This window comes from Panicum hallii, chromosome 9 (assembly GCF_002211085.1).
Source record: "Panicum hallii strain FIL2 chromosome 9, PHallii_v3.1, whole genome shotgun sequence".
NCBI lineage: Eukaryota > Viridiplantae > Streptophyta > Magnoliopsida > Poales > Poaceae > Panicum > Panicum hallii.
Window position 1 is genome coordinate 14,804,444 of NC_038050.1, and position 18,362 is coordinate 14,822,805.

The following is an 18,362-nucleotide window of genomic DNA, read 5'->3' on the forward strand; positions in this document are numbered from 1 at the left end:
TCGATCCAACAACCCAAAATATATATAACTTGCATCCATATCACTATGCATACTCACCACTCAAGGCCTATCGGTCAGGAACCAATGATATTATTCCACTTTTCTGAGTCTGAAAAGAAAAGAACCAATGATATTGCAGTGGTGCCAAAAGTCTTTGGCATCATTTTCTGGTGGTGTCCGCCCGAAAGTGTTACACGTAGCACACTTGATTGCCAACCTAATGAAGTGGAGTAACTTTCTCTGATATAATAAGACCGGATTCCTTCTTGCTGGGGATAGAGATAACTGAGTTGGGGGAGCTGAAGGTTAAGAGCGTGCAAGCACTTATTGCACATTCAAGAAAGTGTGGGGGCAACGGCAACTCCCTCCCCCTCTCTCTCTCTCTCTCACACACACACAGAGACAGAGAGACACGAACAGCTTACGGGTCTATAAATTGAGACTGCTTGCCCAAGGGCTGGCAAGTTCACTTCTGGCTGCTGAGAAAGGGGTGAAGGGGTGTAGCTCTCACGCGCTTTCGTTGTCCGCAGGAGCGGCAGCTCGCAATGGCGACGAACCCCGGCCTCTTCACCGAGTGGCCATGGAAGAAGCTCGGCAACTTCAAGGTATACTACTTACTACCTCGGCTAGCTAGCTCCCATGCATGCATCACCATCTCCATCTATCGCTCCGCGGTGTTAGGCAGCTCAAGCAAACGTCCTTCTTCCGTTGGTGCATGAACGGCAGTCTTGTCATCCCGGCTGGAAACTCTTGTTGTCTACCGGCCGGCCAGTGTGTGCCATGCATAGCAATCTTAGCTTCCTTTTTTTTTATTTCCACATCATATACATGGCTGTCGTGTACAGCTCTACCACTCATAAACTGTGTGCATCTAGGGACATTCATGCATGGGCGACTTGCTATGCACAGTCAAATCCTACAGTTCATGTATCATGTAGTGTATATATGCTACTGTGCATCATGCATGTTCATGGAAGCTTATTATTATTAGTTAATTTGCTAGATCCAACACGTTTCCAGGTAGGCCATTTTTTTACCGTCTTGTCTTTACTGATTAACAAATCAAAATCAACCTGCTACTGGCCGGTCGTTCATGTGGTGTTGCCCGTGCACACGCATGCAGTACCTGCTGCTGGCGCCGTGGGTGGCGCACGGCGGCTACCTGGCGGCGACCAAGGGGTGGCGCGCGGCTGACCCGGGCTACCTGGCCATCCTCCCGTCGCTGTTCCTCCGGATGCTCCACAACCAGGCGTGGATCACGGCGTCCCGGCTCCAGAACGCGCGGAGCCGGCGGCAGATTGTGGACCGGGGCATCGAGTTCGAGCAGGTGGATCGGGAGCGCAACTGGGACGACCAGATCATCCTCAGCGGCATCTTGTTCTACCTGGGAGCCCTCTACTTGCCCGGCGGCCAGCACCTCCCGCTCTGGCGCGCCGACGGCTTCCTCCTCATCGCGCTGCTCCACGCGGGCCCCGTCGAGTTCCTCTACTACTGGTTCCACCGCGCCCTGCACCACCACTTCCTCTACACCAGATACCACTCCCACCACCACTCCTCCATCGTCACCGAGCCCATCACATGTAAGTTACTCCAACTGATTGCTAGCTAGCTCTCCCTCTCGTCCGGCGAATTGCCGACAGTTATGCGGCCAAGTTGGCTTGTTGCTGATGGGGACTACTCGTTCTTGGCTGGGTTTCATCTAAACCATTTTATTTGAGCTTGCGTTGTTATACTCTTTCAAATCATCCTTTTCTTAATACAATGATACATAGCTCTTCTACGTATTTACGGAAAAAAACTTTACTGCCTAGAGCCCAACATAGCCTTGTCCTAGACCCGGATCGGATCTCGTCACCAGCATGCATGGGTGCATGGACTACAGGGCTACCCAGTCCTTTTATCACTGTCGGTCATGCTCGATTTAGTGACTGCTTGGAGCAGAGACCTTTCCGAATATCAGTAAAAGATGAGGCCGCCTGCCTGTCTTTTCAAAGGACTTTTACTGACCGGTAACGGCACGGTCAATCGATGTCACGTGTTCTGTCCTCTTGACTCCTGAGCTTCTTTGAGTCCTTTAGTCGAGAGGTGACCTTTTGGCCTGATGAGTGATGAGGACGCCTGACAAGGACGAGCAAATCCGGGACCATGCGAAGCCATGCTGCTCGGCTGCTGCATGCCAGCTTCCAACACCAAACAGAATCCAAACATGATCGCGTGCGGCAGTACCAATCACCACGTAAGCGTACTTACCACCGATCCCTATCATCACCATCCGGACTGATAGAATCCCACAGTAAAGTTCTATAATCCGTAAGTGGCTCAAGCTATTTTTTTTTCAAACCGACCTCCACCGTAGTTTACACGAAAAAAGAACTATGTAGTTTACATAGAAAAAAAAAGATTGAACGCAAGGTAACCATACCATTTCACCTGTTCTTCGAAGATGATTTCGTGAAACCTGTCGTTTTCTATGTCATTATCAAAAGTCTTGATTCCAATAAAAAGATCTTAACAGAACAACCTCACTTGTAAAAATAGGAGAGGAAGCTTTCCTTTTTGAAAGGAATAGTTTTTTTTTTAAAAAAATGAAACACAAGAGATTTTTTTACTGCTCCATGTAAAATCTAGAAATATACAGACTACATACGGTTGACCTCGTAGGGCGTACCTTCAGTGTAGCAGCAGAGCTCTGTGAGCAGGCCAGTATCATGCAGCTAGGCGTCGGCGACAGTAAACATTCACTGCCTGAGAGGTACAGGAGCTTTGGTACGAGATAGAACACGTGTCCTTAGTATTTGTAAGGAGGATCCTGAGAGCTTCTGATGAATATTACTTTTAGAAAAGACAATACCTAAATAGGAGTTCAAATATCAGAATTGAATTTCTTCTAATGGAATCATTTAATCTTGTACATGTAGCTTACGAGAGGAAAACCATGTAGGTAAATCAAAACTGGCAATTAGTGCAGTAGTTTGGTAAACTATTATTATGTCACTCATGCAAAACAGAGAAGAGTAGCATTAACTAAGCATGCTTTAGCCTTGAAAACCATGTAGCCAAGAAGTCATGATATGATCAGGGGCAGATCTTAAGCGGGCTAGGGGATCAAGCCCCCCCTACCTCCCTAAAATTAATGGATACCCCTCTAAACTCTCCTCCATTTTTAGGAACAAAAAATGAAGAAGAAGAAGAAGAAGGAAGGGAGGAAGAAGAAGAGAGGGGAGATAAGCCCCCTCTTCACTTGGCTGCTAGATTCGCCACCGGATATGATAGATAAATTTTAGTTCTTTTTTCTTCCCTCTGTTTTTCGGGCAAGGACATACTTCCAATATGCATCTAATCACAGAAATGCAAAAACAGAAAAATAAGTCTGCAGCATACAAACAGGAAATTAGACAATCCATGTATACTTGCAAGTCGGGTCGTGCCGGGCTGGTACAGACCGGGCCCGACCATGTCCGTACCGATTTAAACGGGCCGTGACCCGGCATGGCTGTCACAGCGGGCCGTGCCGTGCCCGCCCGGGGGGGGGGGGGGGTCAGGTCCGGGCACGGCACGCGTCCAGTTAACCGTGCCGGGCCATGCTACGGTGCCGGGCCAGGCCCGCGGCTCACCCCTCCCAAAGTTAAAAAACACAGCAACAAATTCAATTTTTCCCACATAATCTGAATATGGTGCAATTAGCTATAAATCAGAACCAGAATAAGGCACAGGATAGATAACAGAATAAGGCACAAGATAGATAACAGGCACAAGGAATATGGTGTAATCTTTTTCCGTTCTATTTTTCTGCAACAAGTGCTCAACCACAACCAGAACTAGGCACAAGATAGATAACAGTCAAGATACAAGATAGATTACATTCAAGCATAAGTCCAGAACAAGTGCTCAACCAGAAGTCCAGAACCAGAACAAGATACATTCAAGCACAAGTCCAGAACAGCCAATCGAGCTGCAATTTTCTCCTAAGTCCTAACTCCTAACCAGAACCAGAACAAGGCACAAGATAGATCACCATGCTATTACAAAGGGTTGAGTCGGGACTCGGGAGCCGACAAAACAGGCCAAACAGGCCGTGCCTGTGCACCGCGGGCCACCCAGGCCGAGCGCCATGCCGCACGGGCCGTGCCTAAAAGGGCGGTGCCGAAGCAGCCCGGTGAGCTTACGGCCAGGCCCAAGCACGGCCCTAGGCGTGCTCCGTGCCGGCCCGGGCACGATTAAAGCCGTGCCGGGCCGTGCTCGTGCCGTGCCAAAATGGCAGGGGCGCGGGCCGGCCCGTTTGCACCGGGCCAAACATTTGGGTATAAATCCACATGGCAAATACTACACGTTGTAGGACTTACACATCAAATGAGGTCTCAGGGTATCGCTTGCTTCTTTGCCTTCTCCAAACATGGCAAGATACACACTTCCCTTATCTTAGCAAGCAGAAAGACGGCAAAAGTTAAACCAACTTTTTTTTAACCTATAATATTATCCCATACCATTTCCTTACCTTGTAGGCAGATGCCTTTTGTGCACATCAAATGGTGCTCTTTTTTTGTTTCTTTGGAGCAACTAGAACATATAAAGATAACAATCTTATTGTGTTTATGCAGCCGTCATCCATCCATTTGCCGAGCTCGTGGCTTATGAAGTGCTGTTCGCGATCCCATTGATCGCATGCGCCTTGACTGGAACTGCTTCAATCCTTGCATTTGAGATCTATGTGCTCTACATAGACTTCATGAACAACATGGGTCACTGCAACTTTGAACTGGTACCAAGTTGGCTCTTCAAGTGGTTCCCTCCTCTCAAGTATCTGATGTACACACCCTCGTAAGTATCTCATATGCCTGTTGCTCTTCACCACTGAAATAATTTTGTTCCTTTAAGTTAATTCCATGATTCTATATGTTGTTCTGAGTGTATACATGAACTTTTGCAACTTAGGTTCCATTCTCTTCACCACACACAGTTCAGGACAAACTACTCCCTGTTCATGCCATTCTATGATTACATATATAACACCATGGACAAGTCATCGGATACGCTGTATGAGAAATCACTGAAGGCCAAAGAGGAAACAGTAGATGTGGTTCATCTTACCCATCTTACCAGCCTGCAGTCCATTTATCATGTGAGACCTGGGTTTGCTGAATACGCTTCTAAGCCTTACACTTCCAAGTGGTACATGCGGATGATGTGGCCTGTATCATGGCTTTCCATGGTTCTGACATGGACATATGGCACTTCATTCGCTGTTGAGAGGAACGTCATGAAGAAACTCAAGATGCAGTCATGGGCCATTCCGAGATACAGTTTCCATGTAAGATCATGTGCAATTCATAATATCTGCTCCTGGTGTCCAATGATTCTAACCAAATCATCTTGTTTCAGAAAAGTATCTAACAAAAACGCTAACTTTCACTGTTCTGCAGTACGGATTGACTTGGGAGAAGGAAGCAATCAATAACCTAATCGAAAAGGCAATATGTGAAGCTGACAAGAAAGGCGCTAAAGTTGTTAGCCTCGGACTCCTTAACCAGGTATGTCATCTATTCAGTTATTCAAAGTATACAACTCGAAAATATCTGTCATTTGAATAAAAGTTGCATGTATATGTATTGCCATTCTGGAAGTCAGGGAAAAAAAATCATTACAGACCTGACTGAACAAAAAGGATAGTTGCATACATTATGAAAGGCAAACAACTAACAACAAGAAAATTATCAGAAAGTAGCAATTGGCACTAGTTCCTGTAATTCTTATCTGATAATGGATACATAACAATAGCATTATAGAGTATGATATAGTAGGTATCTGAACTCAAACTATGAAGATCTCTTTATCATCTGTTCACTTCGTCACATCGGTACTCATTTGTAATTACCATTGACTAAATTATCCAGATGCAAAGCTAGTAACTAGTTACTAGCAATAGATTGCACAATAGAAATCATGATTAACAATGATATGTTTGTCCACAGGCAAATAACCTCAATGGAAATGGAGAACTTTATCTACAGAAGTACCCAAAGTTGGAGGTACGACTTGTAGATGGCACCAGCTTAGCTGCTGCGGTGGTTGTGAATGGTATTCCCCAAGGCACAGATCAAGTTGTTCTTGCAGGAAATATTTCAAAGGTTGCTCGTGCTGTCGCTGCAGCATTGTGCAAGAAGAATGTCAAGGTAAGGAGTGCAAAAGGCACATCAGCTTCATGTTAATCACCTGCATAATAAACATTGTACTAATATGTAAAACCAACACATCTTGCTCAGGTAGTAATGACAAACAAGCAGGATTATCATTTCCTTAAGCCCAACATGCCAGAAGATGCAGCTGCGAACCTTTTGTTTTCAAAAACACCTACTTCAAAGGTAAAAACGGACCTCTGGCTCTCACTCAATCTCTTAAGAAATGGACAGGAGAGGACATATAAGAGAACATCAAATCTAATCGACAAATGGCATCACTTGTTGGGCTCAAATTTTGCAGGTGTGGTTAATTGGGGAAGGTCTAGATGCTTCTGAGCAATTCAAGGCACAGAAAGGAACCCAGTTTATCCCATATTCCCAGTTTCCACCAAAAATGGTACGCAAGGACAGCTGCACCTACTCAACAACTCCTGCAATGGCTGTGCCTAAAACACTACAGAATGTGCACTCCTGCGAGGTAAATAAGGTCCCACTGAACTGCATTTCTGCAGGAACTTTAGTACATGATCTAATTGAGTCTACAAATTTGAAAAACTTTGCAGAATTGGCTACCGAGGAGGGTCATGAGTGCCTGGCGCATCGCTGGAATGGTTCATGCATTGGAGGGATGGAACGAGCATGAGTGCGGGGACATTGTGCTAGACATGGAGAAAGTATGGTCTGCTGCTCTTCTGCATGGTTTCCGCCCTACTGCTCAAGTTTGATTCTCCAATGCAATAAGTTCTTATGGGAACTATGCTACAGACATAGTAGGATGTTGATGTTCTATTTCTCCCCCTCTACTTCTTATCGCTTAAGACCTTGGCTATCCATATAAGTATATAGTCAAGACGAACTCCTTTATGAGCATAAAACCATTCTGCTGAAGTGGAAAAAAATGCATTCCATATTGATGAGCAGGGATGGGATGTAGCATATAAGAATTATGATCTACCATAGCTAGCTGTTTAATACGTTTCTCCATCCATCAATGTGTAATTCAACAATAAACGAGTATGGAAATAACTGTACTGCAAACAGTTGATCACTAATCAGTGACTCCACATTCGTAACATCCAACTTCTGTGGCATCCCACATTCAAAATTTTAGCACCATATTCTCCTTACCACAGCGAACTCTACACGCAGAATACGAATTTGCTACTCCTCGGAACCTTTTTATTGCATCCGAAGTGAAATTGACCAACCAACTCCCTAGCGGGAATCAAAACAAAAAAAAAACTCGAGGGAAAAATCATCTCAACAGTGTATGGCAGCGGCGGGGCGGATCAAGCAAGGGCGCGCGGACGGCTCGAAGGATTCGACGCGCGGCGCCGGCGGCGGCTCAGGGATGGCGCGAGTGGCGGAATCAGAAGCCGTGGCTGGAGAGGGCTCGCACCTCGCAGGCCGGGGGGTAACCACCGACGCACAGCGTCTCCTTGGTCGCCGCCGGCGGCGGCGGCGGCGTGCGGTCGGGCGGGCCCGGCTGGGGCGCGTTGGATCACAACGGGGCGGCCCAGATCACAGAGACAGAGGCCATACGTCTTGATGGTTCTTTAGCGCGCGACCCCTCGCAGTACTTTGGTATTACGCATGAGCCCGTGCAGAGCAGGAACTGAAGTGAGAGGCGTGGGGCGAATGGGCTGAGGGGGCCTACGAAGATCTTCTCTTACGGCCCATTGAGGTGCCCTTTCTTTTCTTTTTTGCATTCAGCTTCTCTCAATTTGTGCCGAGCTGATCTCAGGTGAACTGCAAAATCTTCTACTGCCCGTACAGAAACAAGTGCGGCGCAGCTTGTCTTCCCTTCCCCCTCGAACGCGAGCTACACGTCGGCGATTCCCAGCCAGAAACTGCGAGCAGCAGCACCTCGACTGCATCCGCTGTGATCCGGGACGTGATTCGACCGCCGATTGCTGCGGCCGAGCCTCATCACCGCCGCCTGGCGAGCTGGAACGTGCGCTTCAGGAACTGGTTGGCGGCCTCGTCGTCGCGGTGGCACAGCACCCGGAGGATCGTGTTCGGGTCGGCGGGCTCCCACTTCCGCGTCGTGGGCGGCAGCGGCGTGGTGCCGCCGCCGCTGTCGCCCTCGCCGGCGGCGGCGGCCTCGCACGCCGCGACGCTGAACGCATCGATGAGGCACTCCGTGGAGCGCGCCATGAGGTCCACGACGGCCTCGGCCGTCCCGGCCTCCCGCGCCACCACGTCCTCGGGGACTAGCCCCTCCCCGCACGTGCAGAAGGCGCGCTTCAGGCTGCGGAAGTCCTCCTCCACCGCGGCGTGGTCGGCGCGCGCGAAGCTTCGCTCGTTGCCGCCGGCGAGGAGCACCATCAGGAACGCCTCGAAGGAGGCCCGCATCACCTCCCGCACCGCCACCGGCTGCGCCCGATCCGCCAGCACCGACACCAGGAACGACAGGTTCTGCTTCAGCAGCCGGAGCGCGGGGCGGATGCGGGCGTCGCCCACGCCGCGGGCGTAGAGGCCTTGGTACAGGGAGTGGCGCGAGTCCAGGAAGATGAGCCGGTGCGCGGCGACCTCGGCCACGGCGGAGATGGACGACGTCGCCTCCGCGCGCGTGCGGTCCAAGTGGGCGGACGAGGAGCCGAGGGAGGCGTCGAGGGCCTGGACGTGGGAGAGCACGTAGTGGAGCGTGTTGAGGCGGACGTAGAGCCGCTGCGTGCCCCGGCTGATGGACGGCTGCGGGATGTGGTGCGAGCCGCCGCCGCGCGGGCTGCCCTCCGGCGCATGGCACGTCGGCAGCGCCGCCTTCTTCCACAGCCGGAAGAAGCCCGAGTCCTGGTTGCACCTCGTCAGCGGCGGCAGCGGAGGGAGGTAGCTGTGCTTCGATCCTGTCACACGCCATGCATGGTAAGCTGCTGCATATGATGAGCACTTCTCAATTTCGCAGTCGCGGCAGAGCCTGAGCGTACCGCAAGACGCCACGAAGGAGATGTAGTCCTGGAAGATGGCCTCGAGGCCGTCGACGAGGTCCTGAACCACCTCCTCTTTCGCACTCGCCGGGATCTCCGAGAACTCCTCGAGGGTGAACCGTGCCAGCTTCATCAGCTCCATGCCGGACCCCGCGAAGGGCTCTTCTTTGGACTTGGGTATCCAGCTCTACCAAAAACACGCAGCACGTTCGTAAGTTCGCCAGTGGAGGGAGGAACTGGCAAAATTCCAGCTCGCCGTCGAGGTGTCTGATCGATGACCAGGAAGAACCTCGGTGTCTCTGGCTCTGAGGAGGCAGTCCGTGGCGAGCCCAAGCTTGTCGTCCATCCAGGCCTTGAGCAGCCCCATCACGACGGACTCCACCTCGAAGGGCTCCATGTCGCCCACGACGGCCTTGGCCCGGCCGTCGTCGCAGTCCGCCGCGTCCTCGGCCGTCATCTGCGCCAGGGCCTTCTCCAGCCTGCTCCCCGAGTGGAGCACGCGGACGAGCTCCTCGGTGAGGACGGCCACCTTGGCGAGGTACTGCCTCAGCACGACGCCGAAGCAGCCGTGCAGGGTGACCGCGGCGACCGCCACCGGCGCGGGGTGCCACCGCCGCAGCACCGGGCTGAAGTTCCTGCGCTCGAACATGGCCAGCTGCTCCGTGTCGCTCGCGAGCTGCATCAGGACGGAGGCGGGGTCGTTGTCGCGGTCGATGATCACGCTGTCGGTCTCGCCGAGTCCGTTCTCGAGTATCTGAATTCGGATCATGGGCATGAGCAGATCAATAATACTATCCACCAGTTTCGAAGATCACATGAACAGAATGCCTTCCAGTTTCGAAGATCACATGAAAAAGAACCTCGTATTATTTTTTTAATAAATAATTCTTAGTAGGGGCGTCCCCTCCTGTTTCCCTCAAAAAAAAAACTTACTTTGGTGAAGGCGCTCTTCATCGAACACCTGATGTAGTAATCGACGCGGTCGCCGGCGGAGTTCCCGTCTCCGGCGCCTTCCCGGTCGGCGATGATCTTGCCAGTGGCAAGCGCCAGGGACAGAAGGATCTCCATGCCTTCCGTGGCGGCGCCACCGATGCACTCGCCATAGCTGTCGTGGTAGTCCAGCAGCCGCTTCTCCGACCATGCCTGAATCCCGCCGAGCGCGCTCAGGAGCACCCTGGCGTAGACCGGGTCACGGCTCCCCTGCGTGGCGTCGGCTGCCACGTCAACGAGCACGGCGAGCGCCGCGGCGGCGAGGTCCGGCTCGGCCTGGCCGGTGATCACGTACTGCCGGAAGAAGACCCACGCCAAGCACGCGTCGTGCACGGCCCTGTTGATGCCGAGCGTCGGCCACGTCTTCTTGATGAGCTCCAGGAGCTCGTCGACCTCGTCCAGCACGACGGTGCTCTCCCTCAGGTCGAAGATGGTCTGGAGGAGGGAGCAGTAGAGGAGCACGTTGAGCGGGTACCCGTCGGCCCAGTGGCACGCCTCCACGGCGGCGCTGGCGGTGCCGGAGCGCCAGGAGAGCGCGTGCACGGCGCTGGTGAGGGCGCGCATGACCTCCGAGTTCTTGCCGGTGTCCATGGCGCGGATCTCGGTCGCGCGCATGACCTCGCGGAAGCGGAGCACGGCAGAGTGGAGGCGGTCGAGGGGGAGCGAGGGGTGCAGGATGAGGCCGGCCTCCAGGAGCTTGACCTGCCGGAACTGCCACTGGTGGTACTCCTCGGCGTCGGCGAACTCCGCGGGCTTCAACTGCCGGAGGAGCTCCAGCGGCAGGACGATCGTCTCCGGCCTCCTGCCCACCTGCGCAAATCAAATTTGTCAGGAAAAGGCGAAATTGATCAATGCCGCCATGGATTGCTTCAACGATGCTGCTCGCATGCGTTCGGGCGGCGACCTGCCCGACGACGGTGCGCATGAGCGTGCGGCGCAGGCGCGCGTCGCTCTGGTCGGTGACCCGCATCTGCTGCCGCATGATCTCCGCCGACGTCATCGGCCGGCGCGAGCGGCCAGGGGACCCCGGCGCCGACGTCTGGCTGAGCGTGCGCGCCATCATGGGCTGCGCCCCCGACGACAGCCGCCTCGGCCTGAGGCCCAGCGCCTTCTTATCCCGGCCTCCCATGACGCCGCCCCCGGCGGCGCCTCCCCTCGCGCCGGCGCCGGCCATGGGCGACGACACCTCCCCCTCGGCCGCGCCGCCGCCGCTACCCCTGCTCGGTGCCGCGCCGGAGGAGCGGCATGACATGAAGAAGATCTCGTACGCGGCCTCGCGGAGCTCGACGGGGCCGAGCGCGTCGACGCTGCCGAAGGGGCAGTCGAGGTCCGCCGCGGCGAAGTCGAGCTCGGTGATGTCCGACCGCGTCGCCGTGGAGCTCGCCGAGGCGGAGCGCGAGCGCTGGTGGCGCCCCATCATCCTCCCGGCACGGCCGAGCCACCGAGAGAGGCACCCGGGGCGCGCGCGCGTGCGATGGGGAGTTTGGGAGGAAGACCCGCGACCGCGAGGACTCCAAGAGAAGTGACCAAGAATTGCAAGGGCCAGGGCATGCTGCGCCCAAATGGAGTCAAGCTATGTACGCGCCGCCGTTGCAGGGGAACCAGGGGCTTGGGCTTTGCCAGAATTTCTCACGTCCTGCTAGTGCTAGCTTGGCACGCAGAAGAACAAGCGTTCAGATTTGCGACGAGATCGTTTTATTGTGCTAAAGCCACGTATAACTCGGAATTTTACCAGCCGTACATTCTGCCACGCAATGCGTACCGTCTGAACTGAGAAACAAATCCTGAATTTCAAGAACCAGGTTCGAAAATTTTCATAACCTCTCTTGAGCACTGCAATGCAGAGACAGATTTTAAACAGGGCAACGAACTCAAGCTTTTTTTTTGGGGGGGGGGGGGGTGGGGGTGGGGTGGCGCATGGCAGGAGCGCTGCCAAATCATAACAGGAGAAGAACAAGAACTCAAGCATACAATGCAATAGCATAAGCCACAATGACACATCAGGGGATGGATCAAGTGTCTGAAAAGAGAGATGATGCAACAACCACACTAACTACATCTCACCATCAGCCAATAGAACAGACAATCTAATCCATTGCCACAAGGAACGTATCTGATACAAATGAGCAGGCAACATGAAGTTCCCACTTGATAACTTTTGGTAAGTATAAACTGATGGAGAAGGATACAGATCACAGGAAAGGAAACCTCAGGCAATTGTGAATTGTCACAATAGTTCTCTGGAATTAACCATCTGCTTATGACCTAATGAGCTCATACAATTTATGTCAAAAACACTTGCTTCAGTTGAATAGAAATTAATAATTCTCGGAACATTTTAGACCGACATAAATTATCTCAAAGGCTACTGCATGTTACGTTGTCTCATTGAGCATTTTAACCTGACGCAGGCATCTCAAAAACACATGCCCTTCAGAAACAAACTCATGCTAACCGAGAGATCACCAAGCTGATTAGATGCATTTGAACTTGACCTCACCACGTGTAATACAAGATCCCTGAAAAAAACAGAGGAAACCAGTTAATATAAGATTCATCTGTACCGCCACATCACGAGATATCATTCATGAGCGAAGTAATGAGCTTATATTGTACTATGATGCTACAGTCATGAGCATTAAGCAAATTTGTATGGGGATACCAAGCATTGCACAGACATTCTAAGAAATAGGTCAAACAACAATTGTATATAAGTACTCTCCAATCAAGAATAGTAAGCAAAGGATATAGATAACTTATATGCATTTCTTTCCATTTACAAATCCAAGATGAGATTCAGCATTTGCTATAACTGATTCAAGCCAGGCTCAACTACAGCTATTATTAACTCCTTGCTGAATGTAAATAATTCTAGCTCAAAACACATCTGACCCTACTCTCACCCCAACGGCCCAACCCCTATATATAAGTAGCCAGAGTTCACCTTTTTTCCAATCACGCATATATTAAAATGTTTCAAATTCCAGGTCATGTTCAATACATCATTGTCTGCTTTATTTTGAATACTCCAGCAACTTCCACAAACAGGAGTCAACTATCTTGTTCTGTATTTTACTTTACTAAAAGATCATTTTATTCCATAATATGTGCCTCCAAATGACTCCTGATTAATGGAATACATAACCTTGTCCTTTTTTGCCTAGCACCGCATGTGAACACCCAAGTGGTTGTAATGTATGATTCACCTAAAACAACCAGATATGGCAGTTCGAACATTAATTCCACCCCATACCACATGAACTCAAGCAATTTCTTCATCCAAATTAACAGGTCTCATCTCTTAGTTGTGCAATGTACAAGGCTCCCTGTTTACAGGTACTAGAAGGTGTGAAGTAACTTCAAGCCAAAATATTTCAAATATAAATTTATATCCCCATCTTTACAATCAGAAGTGGTGCCAAAATATCAACAGTGTGTAATCGGCTTAACGTTTGAGCTAACATAAGTGGCAAGGAAATGCAGCAAGTAGAGCATAGCTATAACAGAGTAGACAATTCAGCATAAAATTCAATGGCATTCATACTAAACAAAAGAGGCACCAATGCTTGCATATCAAGGGATATAAGTACATTGTGAGTATACTAGGGTATTATGCAACAATGCACTGAGTATAGCATCACGAAAGCAAAAAGAAGCCTCCAACACAAAGAGTCACCTATATATTGGGAAGTTACTAGAACACAAGCATCCACCATCTCTATTATGATTTATGCACAGGCGCCAACCCTTGTACCACGCAGCCAAGCCCTTGCCCATGCTTCCCAGACAAAGCGACAGTGCGTCCAGTTACCTCATTGCACTCTGTTGAAAAAAGTTTTGGCATTAAAAACTGCGCTTCAGGGGGGGAAAGCTTACGGCCAAAATGCAAACTCTCTAAGACTTTCAACTGTGAAATCTGAACCTGGCCATATGAGACAAGGTATCACATGCAGGTACACATTTTTATTTTCAAATAGTTTATCTTTAAGTGATTAATGACGAAAAGGACCAATAAATTGCCAAGGAATCAAATATATATACTATTTCCAGAGAAGAATCTCGAATTTGCAAACCAACATTGCACTAGTATATGCTGAAAGAATTCCACCAAATGTATCCTCACATCACAGTATCAGAAAGATGGCAATTACATTGCTTCAGATTGTACCAATGAGTGTGGTTGGTGTTTGTCTCAACTTTTTGTTATTTAGCATCTGAGTTATGATTACAAGTACTATATTGCTCAGCACTATTTCTGCAACATGATCTAACAGCGCACTAGGTATTGGAGACACTTTATGAGAATTTTTGAGCTAGCCCAGGCTGATGGTCACTAGAATAAGCTGTTTCAACATATTTTCAACCGCTCAGTCTAACTTTACTCTTACAAAGTCGAGAACATTAAACCATAAATGAAAATACATCAGCAGAGATTCCATATCAAGGGATATAACCATATAGTATAATATGGCATTGCAGAAGTGGTAAAAAGGCATCATAACAACAGATAGAGGCCTTCAGCACTAGAAGCCTAAAACAAGGCATATGTATATATTATACACCTTAACTGAATAACAGTCAGCTGCTCATCAACATAGTCAACAGAACAGAGAAAAGGGGAAATAGTCATGATAATGAGCCCATCTGTGTATATGCACAAGGCTTGGGGTGCAGTGAGCATAAGCCGGCAAAGGTCCATGCCAAATCATGTTGCACTGGCCCCTTGCAAGTTTATTTAAAAAAAATTCAGTAATTTATTAAATTTGTAATAGAAAAACAAATGCACACTTTCAATGGTAAATACATTGAATCACTGTTTGTGTGGCCAACCTAATGTCTACTCTAGAACGATATTGTTGCCCAACTGAGAATATTTCATTATCTATTTTTCTAGAATGATATTATTGCCCAATTGACAATGTTTCATAATCATTTTTTCTGTCACCAAAGTATATGGTGCACTACAGCAAATCTGAAAGGAACAAAGCTCAGAAATCATCTAGAGTTGTTTTTGGCAAGTTCCCTAATTTAAAAAAGATTTTTCTGAATGAAACGTTAATATATTGAATCTTTTATTCCACATACCACTATCCTGTAGCACAGTACCAGACCCTTCAGAAAATGAAGCACTTAAGCTGGCATGTTGCACTCTGTCAGCTCTCCGAGATGAAAACTTTCCACCAGCTCATCATGTAAACACAGAGTCACCTGCCTTTTGAATGGCTGATTTAGTAGCCCTCGTCTGGGCATCCCTAAAAAGGAATGTCATCCCATTCAACCTGTACAGAAAGGAGAGGTAGGAGGAAGGACAATTATTTCACTTGTCAAATGCCTTGAGTGCTCTACTTCTACAGTTGCTACGCCTACATCATTCAAGTAGCTTCACAGATAACTCTGTTATCTATACTACCTTAGAAATTTGGTGCTACAATCTTGCTGCTAACAAGCTTACTGCTGCATGGAAAATATGGAAATCTAGAGCCAAATAGATGGAATTCATAGCTTCATGATATACTTGAAGGATGTACCGTTCCAGCTACATAAAAAACACTTGCACTACAGTTGAGCATATTGTTAGAAGAAGCTACAGTATCAGATGACTAACACTGCATAGAAGTTCCAGGGTTGGCATCTGTTGCAAACCATGAATGTTGTAACATGGCATAACACCATAAATCCAACTTGAGCTAAACCAGATGGGTAAGCACAGCACCACAGGTCAACACAACCACAAAATACAGAACATTCCAGAATGGAAGTAGAACAAGATCCAGCATAGATACTACTGCCAAACACAAATATATGATCTGTAGAATAGAGGTACAACTAGATAGTTTTGCCCATAAGCAGTCAAGCTACTCTAGCTTTTGAAACTAGAGATGAAGCAACCTGAAACTTCACTCATGGAAAAGCACACAGACGGATAAAGCTAAACTTAAAAAAAATAATGCAAGATACTGCTACTCCACATTATAGCTACTTATTGACTAGAAGTTCTAGTAGTAAGCCACTAAAGGTTCAAGCATTCCAACCCGGAGAAATACTGATTTAACCAGCAAATGGGCCATCTTCAGGAGGCTGAGAACAATCAGAGAGCAGAGTAACATAACAATACATAGAATGCCCAGATGTGCTGGTTCCTTTCAAAGACACTCTAATAGCCTCTCTTTACTGAGCAACCCTGGGTTGCACACTGCCGTAGCCACTGCCATAATTTGATTGCCCTTCAGAACCTCCATTGACTGAACCACCAAATCCACTGCCTTGTGAAGGATCATTCCAAGCACCTGGATAACCAGAGTTGCCACTCCCACTCCCATACCCTGCACCATATCCAGATATTCCACCACTAGCAGGATTGCCAGCACCATCACTACGCGCTCCATAAGCGCCGTATCCTCCATGACTAGCATATGACGCATCCCCTCCATATCCTCCATACCCATAGCCCTGGCTGCCATAGCCTGCAGCTCCACCAGGGGCCTGGCTTGTGGGAGCATTGCCACCACCAGAAGAGTTGTTCCAAGCGCTATAGCCAGCACTGCCACCATAGCCTCCAGCACCATAAGCAGATGGAGCTTGACTGCCCCAGGGTCCTCTATTTGCACCTGGAGGACCACCTTGGTAACCAGAGCCAGCCGCACTCGGGTTGCCGTAAGGTCCACCATAAGCAGCAGGAACACCTCCATATGCTCCAGCCCCATAATTTCCATATCCAGCTCCAGGGTTAGCACCATATCCATATCCAGCTGCACCAGTGCCATAACCCCCCGCACCGTAGCCAGGATAGCCACCACTACCCTGCTGTGCTTGCCCATACCTGCCATCACTTCTACCATCATAGCCGCCAGAGTTTGCACTATGGCCATTGTTGCTCTGATAGCCACCGCCTCCTCCAGAACGCCCGCCACCACCGCCAGGGTTCGCCTCACGAGGCAGTGCACGCTTCACCTCCACCATCTTCCCACCCAGGTCATGGAACGTCTTGTGCAGCACGCGGTCAACAGCATCCTCAGAGTCAAAGGTGATGAAGCCGAACCCCCTGGGGCGTTGTGTGTTCTGGTCGTACATCACGACGACGTCAGTGACGACGCCATAGGTCTGGAAGTACTGCCGGAACCCCTCCTCCGTCAGAGTGGAGGGCAGCCCGCCCACAAAGATCTTCTTTGTCCGCGCACCACCGGCATCGCCGCCGCCACCACCTCCTCCACCAGAGTTCCGCCCGCCGCTAGGGTTCGCAGCCTTGGTGGCCTGCTGCTCCTCCCGCGAGAGCGCCCGCTTCACATCAACCTGAGGCAACAAAAGTACCAGCAAAACAGAGAGAAATCCTCGTCAAGCTCGACCGGTGGGGGCAGATCGGAAGACGACCGAAGGGAATATTCCGCGTGGGGTCGCGAATATTCGGCCTAGGGTTTCGAGTAGTGCGAGAGGCGGGGATGGCGCCGTACCGTGCGGCCGTCGAGGGTGTGGGGGTCCTGCAGTGCGCGGTCGACGACGGCGGGGTCGGCGAAGACGACGAAGCCGAAGCCGCGGGGGCGGCCGGTGAGCTTGTCGCGCATGACGGCGGCCTGGGTGACCTCGCCGTAGGATGAGAAGTGCTCGCTCAGCTTCTCCTCCGTCGTCTCCCAGGAGATGCCGCCGATGAAGAGCTTGCCCTGGTCCGACTCCATCTCTCCGCCTCCGCTCCGCTTCGCGCTCTCGCCTGCTGCGGGGGGAGAGGGAGGGTGGGGGAGGGAGGCTGGGAGGGAGGGAGAGCGGAATTGGGGATTTCGGGGTGCGGATTTGGGTTTGGGGGCGGAGTGGTTTGTGCTGGGGGGATATTTTAGGGCGGGCGCGTGGTGGGGACCGTGGGGAGCCGCGGGACGGAGGGTTTTTCGTGGGTTTTTGGTTGGAAGGTTTTTGTTTGAGCGGAACTTCGTACAACGTGGATACATGGATGATCAGCATTCAACAATTTTTTGTTTTAGAATTCCCTCAAATTAATATTTTAATGATTGATTTTGTAAGATGCTGTGATAGCATTGCTGTGAATTTAGTTATAGGTAATCAATATCTATAATGTATATTCTGTTGCTCATATGATCGAGATATTAACAAGTTTGATATTTTTTTATTTTTTCTAACATACTTTTGGTTTTAATGGTTAAGTATTTTTTTACTTTTTCTAAAATACTTTTGGTTTTAATTGTTAAATACTTTTTTTAGTGAAGCCCTTTGAAAAAAAAAGTTTGGTAAAACATCTTCTCAACAACGTGGGTAATTTTAAGTA

General features: G+C 49.8%; 3 protein-coding genes across 6 annotated transcripts; 1 reads left to right on the plus strand and 2 right to left on the minus strand.

The window, feature by feature from the left end:
- The first annotated feature begins 300 nt into the window (after window positions 1–300).
- LOC112875267 (protein ECERIFERUM 1) lies at window positions 301–7,224 on the plus strand. Its single transcript, XM_025939061.1, has 9 exons — window positions 301–605; window positions 1,124–1,580; window positions 4,599–4,818; window positions 4,933–5,308; window positions 5,421–5,528; window positions 5,970–6,170; window positions 6,261–6,359; window positions 6,478–6,654; window positions 6,740–7,224. The coding sequence occupies exons 1-9, from the start codon at window positions 546–548 to the stop codon at window positions 6,899–6,901; spliced, it is 1,860 nt and encodes a 619-aa protein (XP_025794846.1). The 5' UTR covers window positions 301–545; the 3' UTR covers window positions 6,902–7,224.
- On the minus strand, window positions 5,580–11,513 carry LOC112875266 (protein unc-13 homolog). The gene is made up of 6 exons (XM_025939060.1): window positions 10,998–11,513; window positions 10,037–10,903; window positions 9,393–9,857; window positions 9,104–9,290; window positions 7,442–9,022; window positions 5,580–6,210 (listed from the first exon to the last, which is right to left on the minus strand). Exons 1-5 carry the CDS (start codon window positions 11,511–11,513, stop codon window positions 8,106–8,108), a joined length of 2,952 nt encoding a protein of 983 aa, XP_025794845.1. The 3' UTR covers window positions 5,580–6,210; window positions 7,442–8,105.
- Window positions 11,514–12,207: 694 nt separating this feature from the next.
- LOC112873992 (heterogeneous nuclear ribonucleoprotein 1-like) lies at window positions 12,208–17,895 on the minus strand. Of its 4 annotated transcripts, none has more exons than XM_025937117.1 (5): window positions 17,542–17,895; window positions 16,126–17,383; window positions 15,179–15,372; window positions 13,770–13,915; window positions 12,208–12,612 (listed from the first exon to the last, which is right to left on the minus strand). In XM_025937117.1, the coding sequence occupies exons 1-2, from the start codon at window positions 17,761–17,763 to the stop codon at window positions 16,262–16,264; spliced, it is 1,344 nt and encodes a 447-aa protein (XP_025792902.1). In that variant the 5' UTR covers window positions 17,764–17,895; the 3' UTR covers window positions 12,208–12,612; window positions 13,770–13,915; window positions 15,179–15,372; window positions 16,126–16,261. The 4 variants fall into 4 exon arrangements, with proteins under 4 accessions (XP_025792902.1, XP_025792903.1, XP_025792901.1 ...); XM_025937118.1 differs by having other exon boundaries at window positions 13,807–13,915; window positions 15,504–17,383; XM_025937116.1 differs by having other exon boundaries at window positions 15,504–17,383.
- Between the last annotated feature and the right edge of the window lie 467 nt (window positions 17,896–18,362).

Bases quoted from the DNA above. Each gene is read 5' to 3' on its own strand.
- LOC112875266 (XM_025939060.1), bottom strand. From the start codon at position 11,513: ATGATGGGGCGCCACCAGCGCTCGCGCTCCGCCTCGGCGAGCTCCACG. The intron at 10,904-10,997 runs GTCGCCGCCCGA...TGATTTGCGCAG, and splicing joins TGCGCACCGTCGTCGGGCAG to GTGGGCAGGAGGCCGGAGAC. The intron at 9,023-9,103 runs GTACGCTCAGGC...GGCGTGTGACAG, and splicing joins CTCCTTCGTGGCGTCTTGCG to GATCGAAGCACAGCTACCTC.
- LOC112873992 (XM_025937117.1), bottom strand. From the start codon at position 17,763: ATGGAGTCGGACCAGGGCAAGCTCTTCATCGGCGGCATCTCCTGGGAG. The intron at 17,384-17,541 runs GTACGGCGCCAT...TTGTTGCCTCAG, and splicing joins ACACCCTCGACGGCCGCACG to GTTGATGTGAAGCGGGCGCT.
- LOC112875267 (XM_025939061.1), top strand. From the start codon at position 546: ATGGCGACGAACCCCGGCCTCTTCACCGAGTGGCCATGGAAGAAGCTC. The intron at 4,819-4,932 runs GTAAGTATCTCA...TTTGCAACTTAG, and splicing joins TATCTGATGTACACACCCTC to GTTCCATTCTCTTCACCACA. The intron at 6,171-6,260 runs GTAAGGAGTGCA...CATCTTGCTCAG, and splicing joins TGTGCAAGAAGAATGTCAAG to GTAGTAATGACAAACAAGCA.